The following is a 20,413-nucleotide window of genomic DNA, read 5'->3' as shown; positions in this document are numbered from 1 at the left end:
AGTAGTTAAGTGGAAATGGCTGGACTTTGGTATATTTGTTTTGAAAAGCAAAGTGTGTCAGTTAATACAGCTTCATTCATATATTGTCCCAATAAAAAGTTATGAAGTCAGTGCAGCATTGGGTTTAAAATGGCAAAGCACACATGGCAGAACCCCCAACAGAAAATAGATAGGCTGAGGGTGGCAAGTTCTCCCATAGAGAAGCAATCGATACCGCCATGTGATGTCATACCATCACTTTACTGCAAAAGCTAATTAAAAGGTTACAGACATATATTACATTTTTTTGGCGCCAGCATGTTGTCACTTAAAGGGGTAGTTCGGGATTTTGGACATCGGACCTCATTTCCAAGAGAGCCAGTGTGTTATTTATCACTAGAGACCGTTTTCAACACGTTTAATTCAGTCCTTCTAGTTGCAGAGATCGCTGGTGCTAGGCTAGCGCAAGTCAACGGTTTCTGCTATCCTGCCAATAAAAACAGTTTTACCCACTACACAGTACACCCGAGGCAAATTAATTATAATGCCAGACTATCGATGTACCAATTCACCAATTCACCAATTCACTACACCAGAACGTAACCAGAGAAGCACACTCCAGTGTCCTCCATTGATAGAATAATGTTAGAAATAAAACCACCCTTGCACCGCATTTCATTTAGTTTATACTTCCCTGCAGTTGGAAGCAGGCTATGGCAGTGGCGGACTGATATTACCTAGGCACTTACTACTAGGTGTCCCGACTGGAATGCGCTTCTCTGTTTACGTTCTGTTGTAGTGGATTGGTTGCTACACCGGAGCAAAGTAAAATTCCACTGCTGCTGTGGAAGTAGTCCCTCAAAATGTTTAACGGTCTCCAATAATAAATAACACACTGGCTCACTTGGAAATGAGGTCCGATGTCCATAATCCCGAACTACCCCTTTAAGAAGTAGTTAATTCAGTAGGTTTATCACTGACTTTCTATACTGTCTACTAAGTATGTGGAACAGGAGTGGCAGTTGAAAATTCAGTGCCTTGCCATCAAGTTTCTTACTTAACAATGTCAAAGCAGTTTGTCTCATCTGGTTATGTAGCTTTCTCTATGTAAGTGACTGTATTCTTTCATGGTAGTTAGGAACCCAGAAGCTTCCATACGCCACAATAACCCAAGAGGAAGTGAAGTGAGAGGCCCTACTGAACACTGTATGGTATAATATGCCCCTTGTGGAACTTATTATTCATGCTCTTAGCTGTTATTACTGGTATGCCTTTTTTTTCCCAATAAAGGAGATATTGGTCCGATTGTCGAAAGTTTGGAGTAGGATGGGTTTAAATGATGTAGGTGTGTTACATGGTGAAAAAAGAATCATTGTTTCCATCCACCCCCAACTATTTGATTCTGTTTTGTTATCTTTCTTCTCTCCAACTTGTCTCTTTCTCTGCATCTCTCTCACTTGGCACTCTACCCTCTCACTCAAGCTGTAATTCATCCGTCATTGCTTTGCTGTCCCCGGGTGTCTGGTCACAGTTTGATTGATAGGTGAACGTGATATTGATTATCTTGTCTTTGATCTGCTGTCAGTCAGCTGTAACCATGGTCTGGCTATATCAGCAACATGAAACCTGTCTACCATCGATGAACACATGGAGTAGAACTACAGTAAGACCATCTGGAACTTAGTACTGTGTTTTTGCATGGTTGTTATGTTATTCTGATTATGTTGTTGTAATGTAATGTTCCTCTAATGTCCCCTAGGCTGGTGCTAACCTAATTGTATTGCTGTAGAGGTGATAGTTATAAACAATTACGTCATTGTCTAATCACAGGGGTTGTACCAGTGATGGTTCATCAACAATGGGACCTTTTCTGTAATTAAGTTACAGCTAAGCCATCAGCGGCATACTTAGCTGAAAATAGCTAAGTATGTATGTAATTAGGTAGGGGTTCATAATTGTAAATGTAATTATGTTTGAATTATCATCCATGGCTGTACAGGTCTGTGTTATGCAATAACACAGACCACTATCAATCACTATCAAGTTAATCAACAAAGATTTCTCAGAGAGGGGCAGATACAAAAAATAAGCAGACCAAAGCAAAAATCGAAAATATTCAAGTTATGGGAATATTCCAAATCCAGGGATCTTTTCTTGTATGCCATTTAACAGCATGTGTGATGTAATCAGTGTGCGCAATTCTTGGTATGTCCAAAGAGTTTAGAGGAGTTCCATCCTAATTTGACATTAACGTTTCTTAGGAAATGTTTCTTCCTTGAAGCTTAAAGATTTAGGTGTGGGATCCACGTAGCATCAGAACGATCCGACATCTGTTAAATAAGGTTAATGGATAAATTGAAGAACATTATAGAGAGACGTAGAGATAGAGACCGGGCAGTAAAACATACCATTCACCAGTCCCAAGTAAGACCACTGCAAACAAATGCCAAAAAACACATTTCTCCTGGGAAAAACGTGCAGACAACTCCCCCCTAAGCTGACCTGCCATCACATCTCGCCATGCTGTTTATTGATATTAAGTTTAAACTCCATTAAACGATGGTCTATTTTTGACCCAATCACAGTGGAGGTTCAAATATCACCTCATGTGTTGCTGTCTTTGTCACGTTGCATTAGCTCTAATCACCACTTGTGTTACCGCCCCATGACCTATATCTGACATGCACTTGTAATGATCAGGGAGAGGAGGTGCCCATGACCTCTATGGGCAGGCACTGTACCATGTGAAATGTGGGTCTGTGCTCTTTCTTTTACTCTGCTTTGCCCATGCATGATTTAGTGTGCTGGTGTTCAAGGATCCTTAGTATGAGAGCAGGTTGGCCACATGGGAACAGGGGAGACCAACCCCCACCTGGTGGTTCATACCAACAATCAACAATATATATACGCAAGAGGATCAGACCATATGAGGGTTTCTTTCTTTTTTCTTACTTGTATCTAATCAGTTTGACAACCCCCTGTTTGGCTTTGTTGATGGCTTTCATCTTCCGATCAAACCTGTCCGTTCAGTTCAGACACACAATGGGAAACTGACGGTACTGCACTGAACATCTCTCCTCTCGTTGAGGAATCAAAGGTTTTCACTCTTCTGTCTTCTGTCTCTCTCTCTTCTCCTCTTTACTCACTCCGTCTTCTACTAACGTCTCTCTCCGTCCCTTTCTTTCTTTCTTTTTCTTTCTTTCTTTCTTTCTTTCTTTCTTTCTTTCTTTCTTTCTTTCTTTCTTTCTTTCTTTCTTTCTTTCTTTCTTTGTGTTATTATCGAATGCCAATGAGACAAGACAAGACATTAATGAGCAGAGGTACAGAAACAAATGTGTTATTTACAGAGTCAAAGAAACGATGTGGCTATTTTTATTGGCATGAAGGATTGGATACACTGACTAATCTCTAGTCTTAAAGGCACCATGGGGAATGTGACATTGATGTGATGTATATATCGTACTGCTCAGCAATGGAAAAACAAATGGAAGTCCTGCTTGATTTTGTAACAACTAGGGAACATTACATCTGCTATATGAAATTTGGCCCCAAAACATTTAAGCCCGTCCCAGTCTGAATCAATTGGTTATCCAGGCTTATCAAATGACATCATCACATAAAACATTTGTTTATGAATTTATATTGTCCATCCTGATTTTGGGGAGTGGCCCTGCCTCATTGTGTTGTTTTAATTTAGCATTAAAAATGCTTGGCTAGGGAGTTTTCAATCTATGTTACCATTTATGGATAATAAATATGCAAACAAGTCCCCCTATTGTGAAGTCCAAAGCGCACGCAGTTCAAATTTCCTTCGTTTTGGAGCAGAAAAGCTGTAAATAAACGAGAAGTTATTCTATTCTACTTTATTTAACTTTTCTTTAATATCTTATTTCCTAACCCTAACTCATACAGAAATTGTTCAAACAAAATTTGGGGAGAGAAAACGGGTGGAAAATCTGTACTGACAGAAGTTAAGAACCTTCTCTTAGTTTACATTGCCAAGCCTAGACATGATTGACTGAGCCATTTTTCCATTGATACATTTGGCAGATACATGTTTACTTGTTTATTTACTCATCCCTTAAAAATCCCATAATCAGCATTTGTTCCTCAGACTTCCTTACTCTTCCCAAGACATTCAAGACCTCTCAGGCCTTCTGAATTAACATACGAGGAGCGGGCATACTTGTTCCACTCTCAACATCTCATTGTCCATGCACACAAACAGCCTATTAAGTGTACCCTAAAGAGTATTTCTACCTCCTTTTATATGCCACTAGCACCTGCTCCTTCCCTCTCTAATTCTGTATGAGAGCAAAACAAGCACTGTGATGGTTTGCGTTGGGTGTTTGAAGTGTTATCTCATGTCTTTCATCATTAAATCAGACTCTCACACAACAACGACTTGAATGATTTCCCATCCATAGTTTCGAGGCAGAAATGGCTCATGTTCCTTTGTGCTCTCTATATTGGCCTGGGTCAGCCATAACCATCTATTCTCAGCAATTACCCTCATCAGTTCTTCTTCGTTGAACACCTTTGCTGAAGAGTAATCTAATAAATCCATCCCCTCACCGAATATAATTAAAATAACTGTGTTGGCAATGGTGAAAAGCATGGCCGTAACTCTGCATGCTGGCATGGCAAACGGCAGGCATTGTTGTGAAAGTGTTTGTGTGCATGTGTGTGTTGTAGGGAGGGGAAATAAGGAGACCGCTTTCTAACAAGTAGCACATAAACAAACAGTGATGTGCGTGCCTTTGGTTGACCGGCAAACAGTCTCTTAGAAAGTGAGAGAGGATGGTGGTGGTGGTGGTGGTTGTGCTGGGGGTCTATAAGTAGGGAGGCTGCATTCCTTTCCGCATAATAACCCAATTTTACCCTAGCCTTCATGACTCCTTTCATCCGCTCAACCTCTCATTCCACGTAACTCTGAGTTACTTCACTAGCGCAACAATCTCTAGCGCGCAGAGCATAAAGGCTGCAGTAGCTCGTACAGTATCCACAGATTAGTGGTGCTGTATGAAGTTGTATGTTAGTATCATACGGAGAGAGAGGCGGAGAAGGAATAGGTTTTCCGATATTGCCTTAAATGATCTGCAGTAGGTTGACGATGTCTGAATTGTGCGACATACAGAAGATGTGCACTGTGCCGACTATTTTAAACAGATTTGGGAAACTCCCATAACATATAAGGGAAATGGTTGCGTTGTAGTAAAGACAAAACCTTTGTTTTCTCAAAGTACCTGATATCTAGCCTGACATTGCCAGACCAAGTAATAAATAATGATGGATTGAATTCATATAGCGCTTTTCTAGACACTCAAAGACGCTTTACAGTGAAGGGGGGACGTCACTGACCACCACCAGTGTGTAGCACCCACTAGGGTGATGCACGGCAGCCAATCTGCGCCAGAACGCTCACCACACAGCAGCTCGAGGTGGAGGGTGAGGGAATTAATGAGTCAGCCAATTATACAATTATACAGGGGGATGATTAGGGGGCCAGATTGAATGAGCCTGTTTGGGCCAGGACACCGGGGAAACCCCTACTCTTTGCGATAAGTGCCCTGGGGTCTTTTATGACCTGAATGAGTCAGGACCTCGGTTTTACGTCTCTTCCAAAGGAGGAGTATCAACACTCGTTATCACCGGGCGAAGTGCAAAATGCCTCTTGACGACATTGGAAAGACCTGCAAACAATCAGAGCAACGAAACATATGACGTCGTAGCACTGGGCGTATAATTGGTCAATTACCTTTGGATTTGAACAAATCCTGTTGGAAGTATGGCAAACACATCTTTCTTATCAACAAACGCTTTAATTACAGTGTTTTCATCTTCTTTTAGAGTAAATATACCATTCAGTTTGTTATATACTGCCACCATAGCGGATTCAACAGACCTTTGCATATCAGTGGAAGCCATCTGGGTCATCATATCAAACCCAGCCCATATCAGATAAGCATTTTGTGATTGGCCCGACCCGGGCCCGGTTTGGCTGGAACCTGTCTTGACGCCGGAAGAGAGGCCAGACCATCTGCCAGATAATAAAACGCGAGCTCGCAGATTCATATGGTTCCCAGGCCACCTGATATCAGCTACCTTCAGAAACCTCCTTGACAGCTCCATCCATCATAAAGATATATAGACGTTGTGTGATGTATAAAAATGTCAACTTCTACATGCCTACGTAGAAAAGTGAGTTTGAAGAGCATATGTTGAGTAAGAGAAGGCATTCAATGTGAAACATGTTTGTCCGTGGTTCTTTTTTTGCGTGTCTACCAAGCCATCCAGAGTCAGGATGACGGGTATATCAAAATGTGGAAAGCACCCAGGTTGAACCTATCTCTGGATTGAGACGGACAATTCACTAATGTGGAACACATTATGAAAACACATAACATAGAAGGTGAGCAGTGTTGAAGGAATGTTTATGATATGGCATTTAACAAAGACACATTGCTTAATAAACAAAGTGCACTCATAGTCAGTCTGGTCAATGCCTTTTGTGTATACATTTTGAATCATTCAGCAGAGAGAGAGAGGCACACTCCGAGTTCAACATTAACCTGCAATATTGAGGAAGTAGGAGAGGAAAGAGGAAGGAACAACCACTTTTAGACATCGTGATACAAAGGTGAACTGGAGCAACAGAAGCGGAATCCACAAAGAGGAGAACTGAAATGGGTTGGCTGGTAAAAGAAGCGGTTGGCTGTATTAACCTATTGCAACTATAAGACGACGACGGGTCATGTCCGTTGTCCCTTCTCCCTTAGGACTGCCTAGTTTCTCCTCATAACAGAGCTGCTGCCGTGGCATCGTTGAGAGAAGCCGTTTCAAGTGGCCACAATGTGTCACTTGGCCGCTCCTTCCTGCTCCCCGCCACAGCCAGCGGCTCTGTCCCTAGCAGGCAGACTGCAGGCGGGGTTTCATTATGCAAATATGGCCTGAGTGGGCGGCAGCCTCGAGAAGAGTGCTCAGCAATGTGAGGAGCCACTCGGCCCCGCCCACCCAGGCCTGTTGCTAAGCAACCACCCCCACAGGAGGAGGAGGAGGAGGTGAGGGAGGAGCCATGAATCCAACAACTGTTGCCTGATAGGCAGTGCTGTCCACCAGTGTGTTTGCAGGCAGCCGGCGTACCAGCCAGAGAGTAAGGGAAAAGTGTGTTTTGTGTGTGCCTGTGTGTGTCAGTACTTGTGTGCGCGTGTGTGCGTGTGTCCGTTTGTATTGGCAGTTGCAGTCTATTGGCGTAGGAAGATCCAGCCAGCCAGTGCAGTGTTTCTAAACAGGAGGACACCACCGGCTTTTCTCTCCGTCTCTCTCTCTGTCTCTCTCTCAGTCGCTCTCTCTTTCTCGGGACTGTTGCCTTTGGACTTCCCTGTGGACTATCCCCGCGCGGTAGAAGGTGCACCTGCTCTGGTGCTGTGTTTAGCGTGTGAGCGTGTGTGGCCGTAGGCGGCGGGACACTGCCTCTCGTGTACGGGGCGGTTGGATGAGTTCAGCTGACGAAGGCTTCGTTGCTGGAGCGTGGGGGCAGGGGAGCCATGGAGCCCCCCACCTACTAACACACGGGGTAAGAGGGAGAGGGGAGACTGCACCATGCTAACTGGGCTAACAAGGGGGAGCCGAGAGGGAGGGAGGGAGGGTGTGTGGGTGGGTGTGGGTGTGGGGGTGGGTGTGGGTGTGGGTATGTGTGTGCGTGTGAACGTATTCATGTGGGTTAAACATGGAGGAAAGTCAGAAGTGCATGATAGAACACGCAGCATGTTAAATGAATGCAGTGAAGGTTGGTATGTATGCGTGCAATTTGTTATGTTTGTTTGATATATTTGTGCCTGCCTCACTCCCCTTATATCCTTTCTCATTTTCACTCTGTCTATTTCACACCACAATCTCACACCATCTGTCTGATCGCATATATCTTCTACAGTCCTCTGCTCATCTCCCCTCTCTCTCTGTCTCTGTCTCTGTCTCTGTCTCTGTCTCTCTCTGTCTCTGTGATCTCTCTACCTCGTCGTTTCTCGGCCCATGCGGACAGTTCTGTTTCGGTTCAACATCTCCCTGACGGTAATGGGATTAATTAGGAGCCCGGTTGGAGAGAGCAAGGCTGACATATAGTGTACCACCAGAGAATGACGCAGGGCATGTGAGGGGAGAGGCACTGAGACACGGAGAGCAAAGCAATGCTTGGGGAACCTGCGGAGGGCGAGATATATAGAGAGAGGGAGAGCAAACCGGCTAGTGTTGGTCTTCTTACAACAACTGGACTGAGGTGAGCGCACTATTCTCTGTGGCACTGGGCTATGTTTGCTTCTGACTGTGTTTGGTACAAATAGTGAATACAAATTCTGTACTTTGACTATGCTTCTTATCGTGTCTGGAACATTTAAGGTGCAGATTGTACGAAAAGACGAGGACAAATTTACTATTCGCAATATCTATTCAGAATCTTTCAATTTCATATAGGATGATCTTTTGTGTGTGCGTGCACGTGTGTGTGAGTGTCAATTTAAGTAAGTAAAGTAAAAACGGGACTGTGAACTGTGACTGAACCAGACGGAAACTTCAACCATTTATGGGAAGGATGACAACAAAGACTTGGATTGGTTTTATTACAGGACAGCACATTGTGAACAGCCACAATATTCTCATGGACTTTAAACTGGGTTTGTGTCCACCCTTCATCCTTATGTACATAAAACAGGTGCCATGGTGATGATGAGGAAACTCTGAGCTGGCTATTTCTGTAGCCCCATTTGTTTTCTAAGCGTTTCTTCCTGTACAATTTTCCAGTATAATACAATTATCTTGAGTGTAAAGACCAAGTTATGCTCTTTATTTCCAACTTTCCTCTTTTAAATGTTTGCAAAGAAAATTAATAATAATAAAATAAAATAAAAAGCATACCCAGTCATTGTAATCTAGAAGCGAGTATGCCTAAATGTACATGCCCTTTTACATTTGTCCATGTTATGATTATTACTTTTATGCTGCAAGTTTAGCCCAGGAACAATACTATACAATGGTGTGTTCCCTTTTTGATAGTTAAAGCACAATGAAATGGTTAATTCATTATGAAATGGTTAATTCTAAATAATATTTAGGTATTTTTTTGTCATCTGCACGTATTATTGAATCGATATCGAAGCAATTGGATCAATATCGAATCGAATCGAATGAACACCTAAAGAATCGAATTGAATTGAATTGTGAGGTACCTGACAATACCCAGCACTAATAATAAGATTAAGCTGTACTAGGTCTTTAAAAGGAAATAGACACTTCTATTTTTCCGCAACTGAACTCCTTTATGAGCATTCCTGCCTATTGTTAAACCTCAGTTTTTGTGTTTCCAGATTGGCCCGGGTCATTTGATATGGGTACCGTGCGGTGGATAAGTAGGTCTACAATAACTCGATTATCCGTTCTGAGCTGGTCTAGATGAATGAAGTATAATCCACAGCGCTACCAACTCTCGCACGCTGCTCGGTCCCTGTGCAACAGGTTGGTTCTCTAAATGATGGAAAGGAAAGAAAAGGTTGTGTAGTTATTTTCATCACACAATACTCCCCCCTGCTTGCTGAAAAGATTGTGTGTTTGGGTTCTATGAATGAAGAAGTGTATTTTCTTTACTTGGAGCGTATGGACTCATATTATTTATGAACTCGTTATCTACCTTGAAGCCTAACCCTAACCTTGAAAATACACATTTGTGTGCACAAGGGACACAAGGTTCTCATTTGACCACAATTAGTTTTTCTTTGATATGAGGGAATTCTCCCCAAGACGGAACATTTAGCACTGGGCCCATAGCAGTGGAAGCATGATTAGGACTGAACTGTGGGAGCCTTTTTCTCAAGCCAGCGGGGGTCAGGCAGCTGTAGTGGAACGGGGGTCAGACCACCTGCTGAGTGTCTGCCCCGGCCGCGGCCGCCGCCACACTGGTCTCACCCACAGCCGGCCCACCCTCCAGCACACGCACAATGGAGCTGCTGACAAACACACAGGAGAGGGGGCGGGGGGGGGGGGGCTCGTCGGTTCAAGAGGACAACAGCGAAGCGTCGGTCGAGGCGAGAACATTGAGATTATTTGAATGGTCAGAAGTTGATTCCACACACAATCCTCGGGGAGTTTATGGAAGAGCATTGTCAAAAGGGTCTCTGTTGGGGTTGATGCTAATTCTATATGCATGGTTCCACATAATCTGATCATCTCAGCGATGGCAATAATGAGAGGAAATATCCTCATCTAAATAGATTGTGCATTTGTGACTCATGTGAGTTCTCTGCGGCTTCCTTGTTTTGGTAAGAAGCAGCAGGCTAAACGGTGTGGCTGGTTAAACACGATCAGTTGCTCCACACTCGTTGCTCATAGTTGGAACAGGTGGGTGAAACCGAAGGGACCAAGAGATTAACCAACAGACACAGTCGTTGAATGGTACATAACAATAACATGCATGCAAGAACACGCAGGCAATCACGCATAGTCTGTGTTGGGCGTGACACTGTCAGCTAACAACTGCACTGAGAGACTTAGTACAGGATTATCACACACACACGTGTTGTCTTTCTCTCTCATTTGCGTTCTCATGCATACGCACACGCAAATATTGTTTATGTTTTTTTATCTTTCTAAGATAGTGTCACAGTTGTATAGGATTACATTTCCCAAAGGATCACGCACACACAAAAACATTGTAGCTGTTTTATTTTTCCAAATAGTATCAATTGCAGTGTCCCAAAATGGAGGGATCGCTCTCACACGCACACACGCACACACACACACACACACACACACACACACACACACACACACACACACACACACACACACACACACACACACACACACACACACACACACACACACACACACACACACACACAGTAAAGGTTAGATTACCTTTTTCATTAGATCCCCTGGCTGTCTGTGTGTTCTTACAAAGGAAGAAACTTAAGAAATACACCAATGGCAAAGTAACTCGCACAAACGCGCATGCTCACATTAAAAGGATGTATGTCTCTTGTGCTCCAACAGTTTGTGCGTATCATTATGTTCTCTGACACCAGCAACGGTTGGGCCTGTTCTTCACGGTTCTTGTCTTCCATTTAGAGCTCCATTTTACTGACCATTGCGTCAGTAAAACGAATGAACGCTGTGTGCGTTTGGATGTGGCTGTGGTGTGCGTTCCCTTTACAATGTTCCAAGTGTCTCCAGTACCCCATCTCCTCCCTACATTGTCCTCTGTTCCCGGACTACATTCCTTGTAACCCAAGCAGTTACCTGCTCCCCCTGGGCATTAGTTGGAGGCAAACCTGTGTGTGTGTGTGTGTGTGTGTGTGTGTGTGTGTGTGTGTGTGTGTGCGTGTGCGTGTGCACGCGTGTGTGTGTGTGTGTGTGTGTTTCTATGTCTGCCTTACGGGTAAGATAGCATGGTGTGTGTGTGTGTTTCTGTCTTATGTGTGTGTACAGAATCCCGTTGGTTGGTACACCTGCGCTGAAGGGGTTTCAATGTGTGCCAGTGTGTTCCTTGGAGCTGAATGGAAAGGGAGGAGCGTGGAGGCTGAGGTTGTTCTCACACAGGGCAGTTTCAGTAGGGAGGCTGAATGTCCCTTGTGTTGGCAAAGCTCTCGTGTCCACACTCTTGCCTCACAAAGTGACGCTACACGATGAGTCATTAGTTATTTGGTTGTGGTGTGTGTGTGTGTCTTTGATGTGTGTGTTGCGTCGGAAGAGTAGCTGGGTTTCCATAAGCAGGGATTTTTCACAGTAGCCTGACTGAATCAAAAATTAGGATGTAGTCAGACAGACAGACAAAACTGAGCAAAGTGAGAATAGTGTGGGGAGAAGAATGGATGATGTTAACCGATAGTAGAGACGAAGCAAGTGAGAAATGTCGAGGGGCGATGAACGGGATAATGCCTCGGAGTCAAGCCTATTACCTTGAGCGATGACATTATCTCTTCTTTTCTCCTGCTCCTTTTCTTTACTACACTCATGGTGTGTGTGTGTGGCTGGGAATTGCACTAGGGATTCAGCATCAAGTGAAAAAGTTAATTCGAGCGAACCAAAGAATGAGTGGAATTCACGTTGTTGAATGAGGCAAATCTTTATCGTTGAATGTGGTAAATTCACGTTGTTCAATGAGGTGAATTCGTGTCGTTGAATGAGGTGAGTTCTCGTCGTTGAATTTGAGTGAACCACATTCCGTTAGCCACAAACACACCGATAGTTTGGCACTATTTTCACTATTTTCTTAATGCCTAACTGACAGGTTGTCCTCATAGACGGCCCAGCCAGAAGCAGCGGCTGTATTATTGAGGCAGTGGCGTATTACAGATAGCCTAATAATCACAATATTCTTGTGTGCATGTAAATGCTAGTCACTGGAAGTAGCTAACAGAAAAGCAAATGCTAACCCACCAAACCTTCCTCCTGGACTTTTAATGAGGGATTTGGAATTACACAACTCGTCTGAATCTGGGTAAGACGGGTAAATGCTAATGTACAGATATCTTGGCAGATCCCTATATTTTTTATCAAACATGAACGAATGCTGAACACCAGCTCATTGGGCATGAGTCATCTTCAATCGCGTAACGGCTGTCTGCTCAAAGTTCCTGGGTGCAATGCTTTATTTATATTATATTTTATATTCATGAGAGCAATCTGAGAGCCTCTGCTTTGTTTCACTCTACTGCCAAGTCATGGTGAGACCTAAAGCCGGCTCCTTCTCTATCCTCCTAAACGTGAATCGATAGGGCCTTGAAATGCACGTCCGTCCACATAATGCTCTGCCCACAGCACATGGGCAGGTTAATGATTTGCTCAGCAGTAAAAGTGTATTGACCCTCTGCCCCTCAGACAGGCTAAGGCAGGGACAGGAGGGGGAAGGAGGGAGAGTCCCATTATCCGCCTTTCCAATATTGTTGTTGTTCAGGGTGATAAAATATGTGTCGGGACAGTCCCTTTTTTAGAACAATATAACGAGGTGTGTGTGTGTGGTGTGGGGGGGAGTATATGTACAAGCATTTGAATGAGTTTCCGAGCAGTTTCTTTTTTCAAATTTGTCAAGTTCTCTGCAGTAGTTTAATATTGCTGTTGTTTTAACATTGTTCAAAAATTCTGTGTGCGTGTGAAGACTCTTTGGACATTTCCTGTTTTCTAAGAATACCTTCTGTGCCTCTGCAACAACTACATACTTTTTGGGGAATCAGTAGAGGAACTTAGCCCAAGAGAGTTTAGCTGGCAGGTACGGTGCCAACAGGCAAATAAATTCAAACAAATCTCTATCTGTATCTCTATATCTCTGTGTCTCTGTTTCTGTGTCTGTGTATGTGTCTTTGTCTGTGTTTCTGTGTTTGTATCACCCTCTCTCTGTATCTTTTTGTTTGTTACTCCAACAGACAAAAACATGAGCATGGTGATGAAAGCATACTTCCTATTCCTGAAAAAGCAACAAACAAATTGCCTTGTCTTTCATTCTTTTTCGATGTTTTAATTTCTCAGTAATTGGGACATAACACACAACATATTGGTAAATATTTTGAGTTTCAACACTACAGCAAATCGTAATCCAAGAAAATGAATGTGTACATTTACAGTATTCATACAATGCATGATACAAAATTGATTGATAAACGTTTAATACAATATATGTAAGACACTTTTTATTAACACTATTATTGCACTATTAATACATGATACATTATAGTATGTACATTAACTCTATTAATACATTGTTAATACAATTCATGTTACACTAAGGACGTTAACAATGTAACTACACTACTACAACAATATATTATTCACTATGAACATTTACTATATTATTGCTATATTGTTATAGAGAAACACTATTAAAACAATAGTTAATACACTATGTACATTTAAACTATAAATACAATATGAATACAATACAATATCACATCATGGACTATGTACATTTACACTATTAATGTACTATTACTACAATGCATAATACACCATGTACATTTGATTACCTATAGATAGATAGTTATAGAGTGTGTGTGTGTGTGTGTGTGTGTGTGTGTGTGTGTGTGTGTGTGTGTGTGTGTGTGTGTGTGTGTGTGTGTGTGTGTGTGTGTGTGTGTGTGTGTGTGATGCGTGTGATGCGTGCGTCACAGTGCAGAAGTGGTTTCAAGTAGGACAACAGCAAATGAAACTGTGATGGATGTAAAGACTTTAATGGAAAATACAGTTGAAAATACTCTTTGTTAGCTAATAATAGAAACGATAGAGATCACATTACCACCTATTTGGTGCCATCGAAGTGTTAAATTGAGGAAAGGACACATTTCTGTGTTGCCCGAGCCCTTTCTGCCCGGACACTTTGGGAAGGTCATCAGCTGTGATCTACGGCCAACGTCACTGCAGCCGATGCAAATAGTGCTTGGTGCCTGCGTAGACCGGCTCCTGTGTAAACACAGCAGAGGGTAGGGCCGAGAGAGTTCAACAGGACACACGGCTACTGTACATGAGCGGGTCACTGCACACATAGTGCACTGAACTACAGTACCAACAAACATGCATCTACATTTAACATGCTTTAAAAAAAAATTATACTTATTTTTTTTATTGTTTACATTACAAACAAACAATAAGTAAATTACGAGACAGAACAAAAAATGAAAAAAAAATAAAATAAAAAAAATGAAAAATTCCAAGGAGAACAGTGACAAGCCCACCCACCCCCTACCCTCCCTCGCCGGGCCCAGACCCCCCGCTACGTGATCCTACTAAAAGACTCTTGAAGTTAACATGTTGTGTTTATTTACTGTAAAGGATCTACATCTGAAGGTCAACAGTAAACACATGTTCAGAAGAAGAATATATTATCTGGAAATTGTCGGATTTTGTACCCGCCTCTGTCTTTATTGTACATATTGTACGATAAAGTAACGGCGACTACATAATTTTCATTATTCTCAACCTCCCGCTGTTATCATCCGCCCTTCACTGCATATTGAGTTGTGTGTATGTGACGAGTTTGTGATGTATGAGAAAGGTGTATTCTAGGGTGTTGCGCTATAAGTCTGGTTTGCCGTTTTTAAGTATTGCCACCTACTAATCCACTTCGGATAGAAAACACATTGTTTAGAACAGGAGAGGAACAACCTAGAAGAGATTGCCTCAAACGAAGTGTCTTGAGGTGGCAGGTAGAGCCCGACCGATACTGGATATAAGGAGTTGGGGTGTGTGTGTGTGTGTGTGTGTGTGTGTGTGTGTGTGTGTGTCTGTGTCTGTGTCTGTGTCTGTGTGTGTGTTGTAGCGGGACAGTGGATCTGGGTTTTCCACGCCACCAAGTTGAACAGTTAACCACACAACACACAGAGCAGTTCAGAGTCAAGGTGATTTATTTACAGTGTACATAAAAACCACCAGGGCGGTAAAAGGGTCATCCACCTCTGTTAAAGTACAATCCGTATCCCTACTCCGACCAATGGTACTTCCATCAGTCTCTCTCTCGTCGGCAGTGGTACAGTACTCCCAGAAGGTCCCACAGTTGCTCTATGTAGTTGGCTAGCCCTGGCTCTGGCTCTCCCATGTGGTAGCCTGATCTTCCCTTTAACCCCAAGCACTCCTGCATAACGATCCTCAGGCTGACATGTGTGGTATCGTGGGGGTAGAGCAGCTCCTTGGGATTTGCTGCTCACCCTCCAGCAACAAGGCTTTAAAACCATGAGCTAAAGGAACCAACAACCTGTAGTATGGGGAGGAGCTACTTAATTTCAGACAGAACATGATGTCAAACTGTTAGTGTTGGGAGTGTTTACGTGGATGTGCTCAGTTAAAGCATTTAGAGTTTCAACAACGACGTGAGAGGATTTAGAAAGAGCTCAATACACTCATAAATCGACACCTTGTCATATCGGAGCATATCGGCAAACCTATACGCCGATACGTGATATCTGTGATTGGCCAATATCGGCCGATATAATTGGCCAGCCTATATATCACCAGGGCTCTAGTGACAAGGTGTATAAATTGAGAGGAGCAGACGGCAGCAAACAAACCACTTGTACTACACAGCCAACAACACCTCAGAGGGCAACCGTCCAGCTGTGCTTGTGCTTTTAGGAGCCAACATTACAGAGCCACGGTGTTGTCTGGGATGCCAGTCATTACACCAAGGAAGGGATTCCCTTGAAACCAGCAGCGGTCTCCACTCTGAGGTCGAGCGAACCTGTAATTGCACAGCACCTGAAACATGAAAATGCATGATTACATACAAACTTTGGATGGGTGCACATGAACGCACAAATGTATGCACTCTTCTTTTAAACAACTGGCAATGAACACAGACACGTCTTGCACACACACACACACACACGTTGTTTGCATGCTCGTCAGAGCAACTCATGAGCGTCAGGCACACCTCAAAGTGATTCCTTACATCTTGCTCTCTCGCTCTCTCACTTGAAGCTGATGCTGTTCTGTTGTTCAGATGGCTTGTCACCTTGTCAGGTGACCTCCTATGACTACACCATTGAGTGTATGTCAAGTGGAAAGTTAAAGAGAGAAAACGTGGCTAGGTTTTGAAGGTGCGTTTGGTTGTTTTGTTATGTTTGCCGGATATATTTATGCCCGCCCAATCCCCCTCATTTCCTTTCTCATTTTCACTTTCTCGCCACAATCTCACACTCTCTCTCTCTCTCTTTCCTCTCTCTCTCTCGCTCTCTCGCTCTCTCTCTCTCTCTCTCTCTCGCTCTCGCTGTCGAAGCTGGTGGAGGATGCTGTTCTGTTCAGATTGTCAGATGGCATGACTACATCCTATGACTACACCGTTGCGTGTAAGTCTGTGCCGGTGCACAGTCAAAGTCAAAGAGGTTGAAACTAGACCTGGGCGATTAAAAGATTTTAATCGAATGAATGGTTTAGGACGATATTTTTAAAAAATAAAATAGTTCATTGAAAATAATAAAAGAATGAAAAAAACGTTGAAAACATATATTTGTTATTCATAGATTATTTATTTTGGGCAAAATCGCCCACCACTACTTCAAACAGACTAATTGAAAAAAGCACAACCTCATTGTATGCTGTGGTGGGAAGAAAAAGTACAAAAAAACCTGTTCATTTTACTGGTAGGGAGCAATTTAGAGCAAGTTCTCTTAGCTTTGTAGTAAGGGAGATTAAAAGCCTCAAATTGGACCGTATTTTAGGTCTGTCTCCCCCTAATCTCTCCTCCTCCGATTTCCCCCCCGCCCCGCCTCCCCCTGTTCTCCTCATCTCCCCTTTCCCCGCTGTGTCTTCCAGCTGTTTGGTCAGGCTGAGTTAAGGTCATATTCTGCTTGCGTCAGGCTGCATTGATATTGTTTTAATGGAAGGCACTATGGAGCCTGACTTGAGGTATCTACTCTCTGAGTTCACGACCTGCTTTGTCCTGCTGCTCGGTTGTTTGTTACTGTGAGCCTTCATGATCATTTGCTATCCCTCCTCCCCTTCCTCTTGGACAGTGCGGTGAGGAGTCGCGGGCGCGTCCCATCATCATGTGCTCGCGGGCCAGTGCTGACGCCGCCACAGAGGGTCGGCTCTGCTCCCGGGACGAGGAGGAGCTGGAGGAGGAGAGGGAGTCGGACAGGGACAGCGCGGTGGGGAGCACCCAGGGGTCAGACAGCTCCGAGGGGCCGGCCCGGCCGGGGGACAAGGGGGACTCCCTGGGGGAGCTCTTCATCCCCACGCACAAGTGAGTCAGGGGCTCTGCAGGGGGCCGAGGCGCTGCTTCTGTCTTAGATAAACACCAACATAGCAGGACGTTATCAAGTAGAAGTGACAATAAAATAAATTTGATTAAATGATTAACAAATATGTCGATTAATGGACTCATTCATATGGCAATGAAAGTGATATTAATCAAGTTAATCAAATATATCTCAGTACCATGCTGAAACTCTGACAGAATGATTTAAATACAGGCACAGAACATTTGAAATGTTTTGATGTTTGGGTTCAAAGACTACCTTTTCACCACTCATACTGCTGCTGTGTGTTTGTGTCTTCTTTCAGGCGAGGTAACACCAGCACTTCAGTGACCTCTGACCTGTCGACCCGGTCCTCTGCCTCTCTGTACGAGGAGCAGTTTGAGGACTACGGCGTGGGGGAAGAGCCAGACTACACTCCCAGCAGCCCCAGCGCTGAAGACGAGAGCCGCACCCACATCTGCTCCGACCCGGGATCCTCTGTCCCTTCCAGGTGGGAGCGAGAGGGAAAGAGACACGCACGCACTGGGTTTCAAAGCAATATACTCTAATATACTCATATTTCGCTAATGATTGAATTATGAACACAATGTTTCTTGGTTTTTGTCATTTTCGAGTATGGAGGTGTACACAAGCAAAGATGTGATCATGACTTTGAGAATGTGGAGGCGAGAGAAGTGGCCAGACAAATTCGATAACATGCTGACTGCTAACATTTACACTCTATTCATCTGAGGGAGAAAGAGCGAGAGAGAGAGATGGCTTTAGTACTTAGTTAACTTAGTTGAATAGTAAGCTCTTTAAGACCATTAAGCTGGACCTCTAACATTTATAAAACTAGACCTTAAGAGTCTGAAACTGCATTCCTATTAATACGGCCAATAGGTGAGCTCCAGTTACACGAGCGCACTTGGGTTCCAACCGCCCACCCGAGGCGGTTCTCCCTGTGTTCTTTTAAGTCCTGTGTGGTTGGTATGCAGAGCAGGGACGCGATGCAGTCAGGCCATTCCAGGGAGACGAGGAGAGCTAATCCTCTTACACATGGTTTCGCTAATGAATATGTATGGGGCTCTCTAGGCCTGAAACCCTTTCCTGACGAAGAGTCAGGATAAACAGCAGGATCTAATGAGTTTAAAGCTCACTCACTGGGGGGCTGGACCTCGTTCCGTGGGTTATTGTCACCAAGATGCGGGAGGTTTTGCTGCTTCAGTTTACCCTTGGGAAAATGCTTGAGGTTAACTCTATATAGGTACTATAGGCCAATAGTACCTGAGATCTTAAGCAATTTATCCTAATAGGTGAATTCATGTTTTCTTATTTGTGTTGTGTGTCTGTGATGGTATGGTTGCGTCATTATTTTTGTGCGGCTATGTTTTATGTGTACAGTGCGGGCCAAACTCCTCGCAAGGTGCGTCACCTGTGCCCGGGAGACCAGATGGACGTCTACTGCTCCCAGTGCTGCAAGAAGGTCAACCTGCTGAACGACCTGGACGCAAGGCTGAAGAACCTAAAATCCAACAGGTACAAACCATACACACTGGCATGCATGTGTGTACACACTTGAATGCATGTGTGTACACACATGTTTGTATCTGCGTGCAAACATGCATGTGTGTGGTACACACTTGCATGTAGACTATGCTGTATTTGACACAGACAGGACGACCGTTTTTATATACGGCATACGGTTTTACTTTATTTGAGGTGTTGGATAAGGTCAACCTGGATGCAGTATAAATCCAGGGTGTTATCTAACGTCTAGATTTGAGACTAGCGCGTCAGTCCTCTGACAGCTTTAACCATTGTCAGAGCCGACTATTCTTAGACGTGTTATCCATGCTGGTCGGCAATAGAGAAGCTCACTCTCTCCCACACACACTTGCTTAACAATATGTACCTCAGTATCCACTTTATGTAACAGTACTATACCAGAATTTTTCTAAATTGGATGTGTAAAAAAAAAATACACTCTGCTATATTGCAGCGAAATTATCTCCATCCATTTAAAAAGAAATAAAAGAAAGGTAGTGTTTATATTAACTCTCTGTGGTGTGCATGTTTATTGTACTGTTTATTGCATATAAACAGACTACAAAATAAATATCTAATCAATACTGGGCTCTGACAAAACTGATTTTATTTGAATCCGAAATGAAACTATAGTGCAATATTATGGTTGTCTGTTAATCATAGAAACCCCTACCTTAACCACATTTTAAACTGTAGCTTACGTGGACTTCCTTTCACAGAATTCATGTTCAGAAACATGTCAGCATGAGAGAAGAACAGAATACGTAGGATGACTTGTATCACCCAGGAGACGGTGGGACAGAGTTTCCCCCTGAGGTAGCAGAGCTGTTGGACCAAACCGAGTCGCACTGATCACACCTCGTTCCCTTAGGAATGAAGCAAAGTGGTTTGAAAAGTACAGAAAAAAGGTATAGGAAGATGAAGCTAGAGTTAGTAGAAGCAGACTATGAAAAGGAAAAGGAACTTGTGTACGGATATGTTATTACATTGCAAGATATATAGACATTGCCATCAGAGTGCTGCTCCAGGAATGTGTTTGGTTGCAGCTAAACATGTCTCGAGTATTTTACCTGCTATTTAGTCATTTACTTAAATGATGATCATTTCTTTGTTTTTTTGTCTATTGTAGCCCCAATCGGAAAATCTCCAGCACTGCCTTTGGAAGGTATGTGTGTGTG

At 43.4% G+C, this 20,413-nt stretch overlaps 1 protein-coding gene across 7 annotated transcripts in view; it reads left to right on the top strand.

Moving 5' to 3' along the window:
• The window catches only part of rab11fip4b (RAB11 family interacting protein 4 (class II) b), a 49,079-nt gene that overhangs the window by 13,311 nt on the left and 15,355 nt on the right, over window positions 1–20,413 (top strand). For 2 of the 7 annotated variants that reach the window (XM_060046977.1, XM_060046976.1), the window contains exons 4-7: window positions 17,463–17,692; window positions 18,013–18,198; window positions 19,092–19,226; window positions 20,365–20,400. In XM_060046977.1, coding sequence (XP_059902960.1) covers window positions 17,463–17,692; window positions 18,013–18,198; window positions 19,092–19,226; window positions 20,365–20,400 — 587 coding nt within the window. Of the gene's footprint in view, window positions 1–7,040; window positions 7,556–7,738; window positions 7,769–7,811; window positions 8,255–17,462; window positions 17,693–18,012; window positions 18,199–19,091; window positions 19,227–20,364; window positions 20,401–20,413 lie in introns of those variants that run through there. The other 5 variants (XM_060046981.1, XM_060046978.1, XM_060046979.1 and 2 more) reach the window with 5 other exon arrangements.

Source organism: Gadus macrocephalus, chromosome 3 (assembly GCF_031168955.1).
Source record: "Gadus macrocephalus chromosome 3, ASM3116895v1".
Taxonomy (NCBI): Eukaryota; Metazoa; Chordata; class Actinopteri; order Gadiformes; family Gadidae; genus Gadus; species Gadus macrocephalus.
The sequence above is the reverse complement of the archived record's forward strand: the minus strand, read 5'-3'. Positions and strand labels throughout refer to the sequence as shown.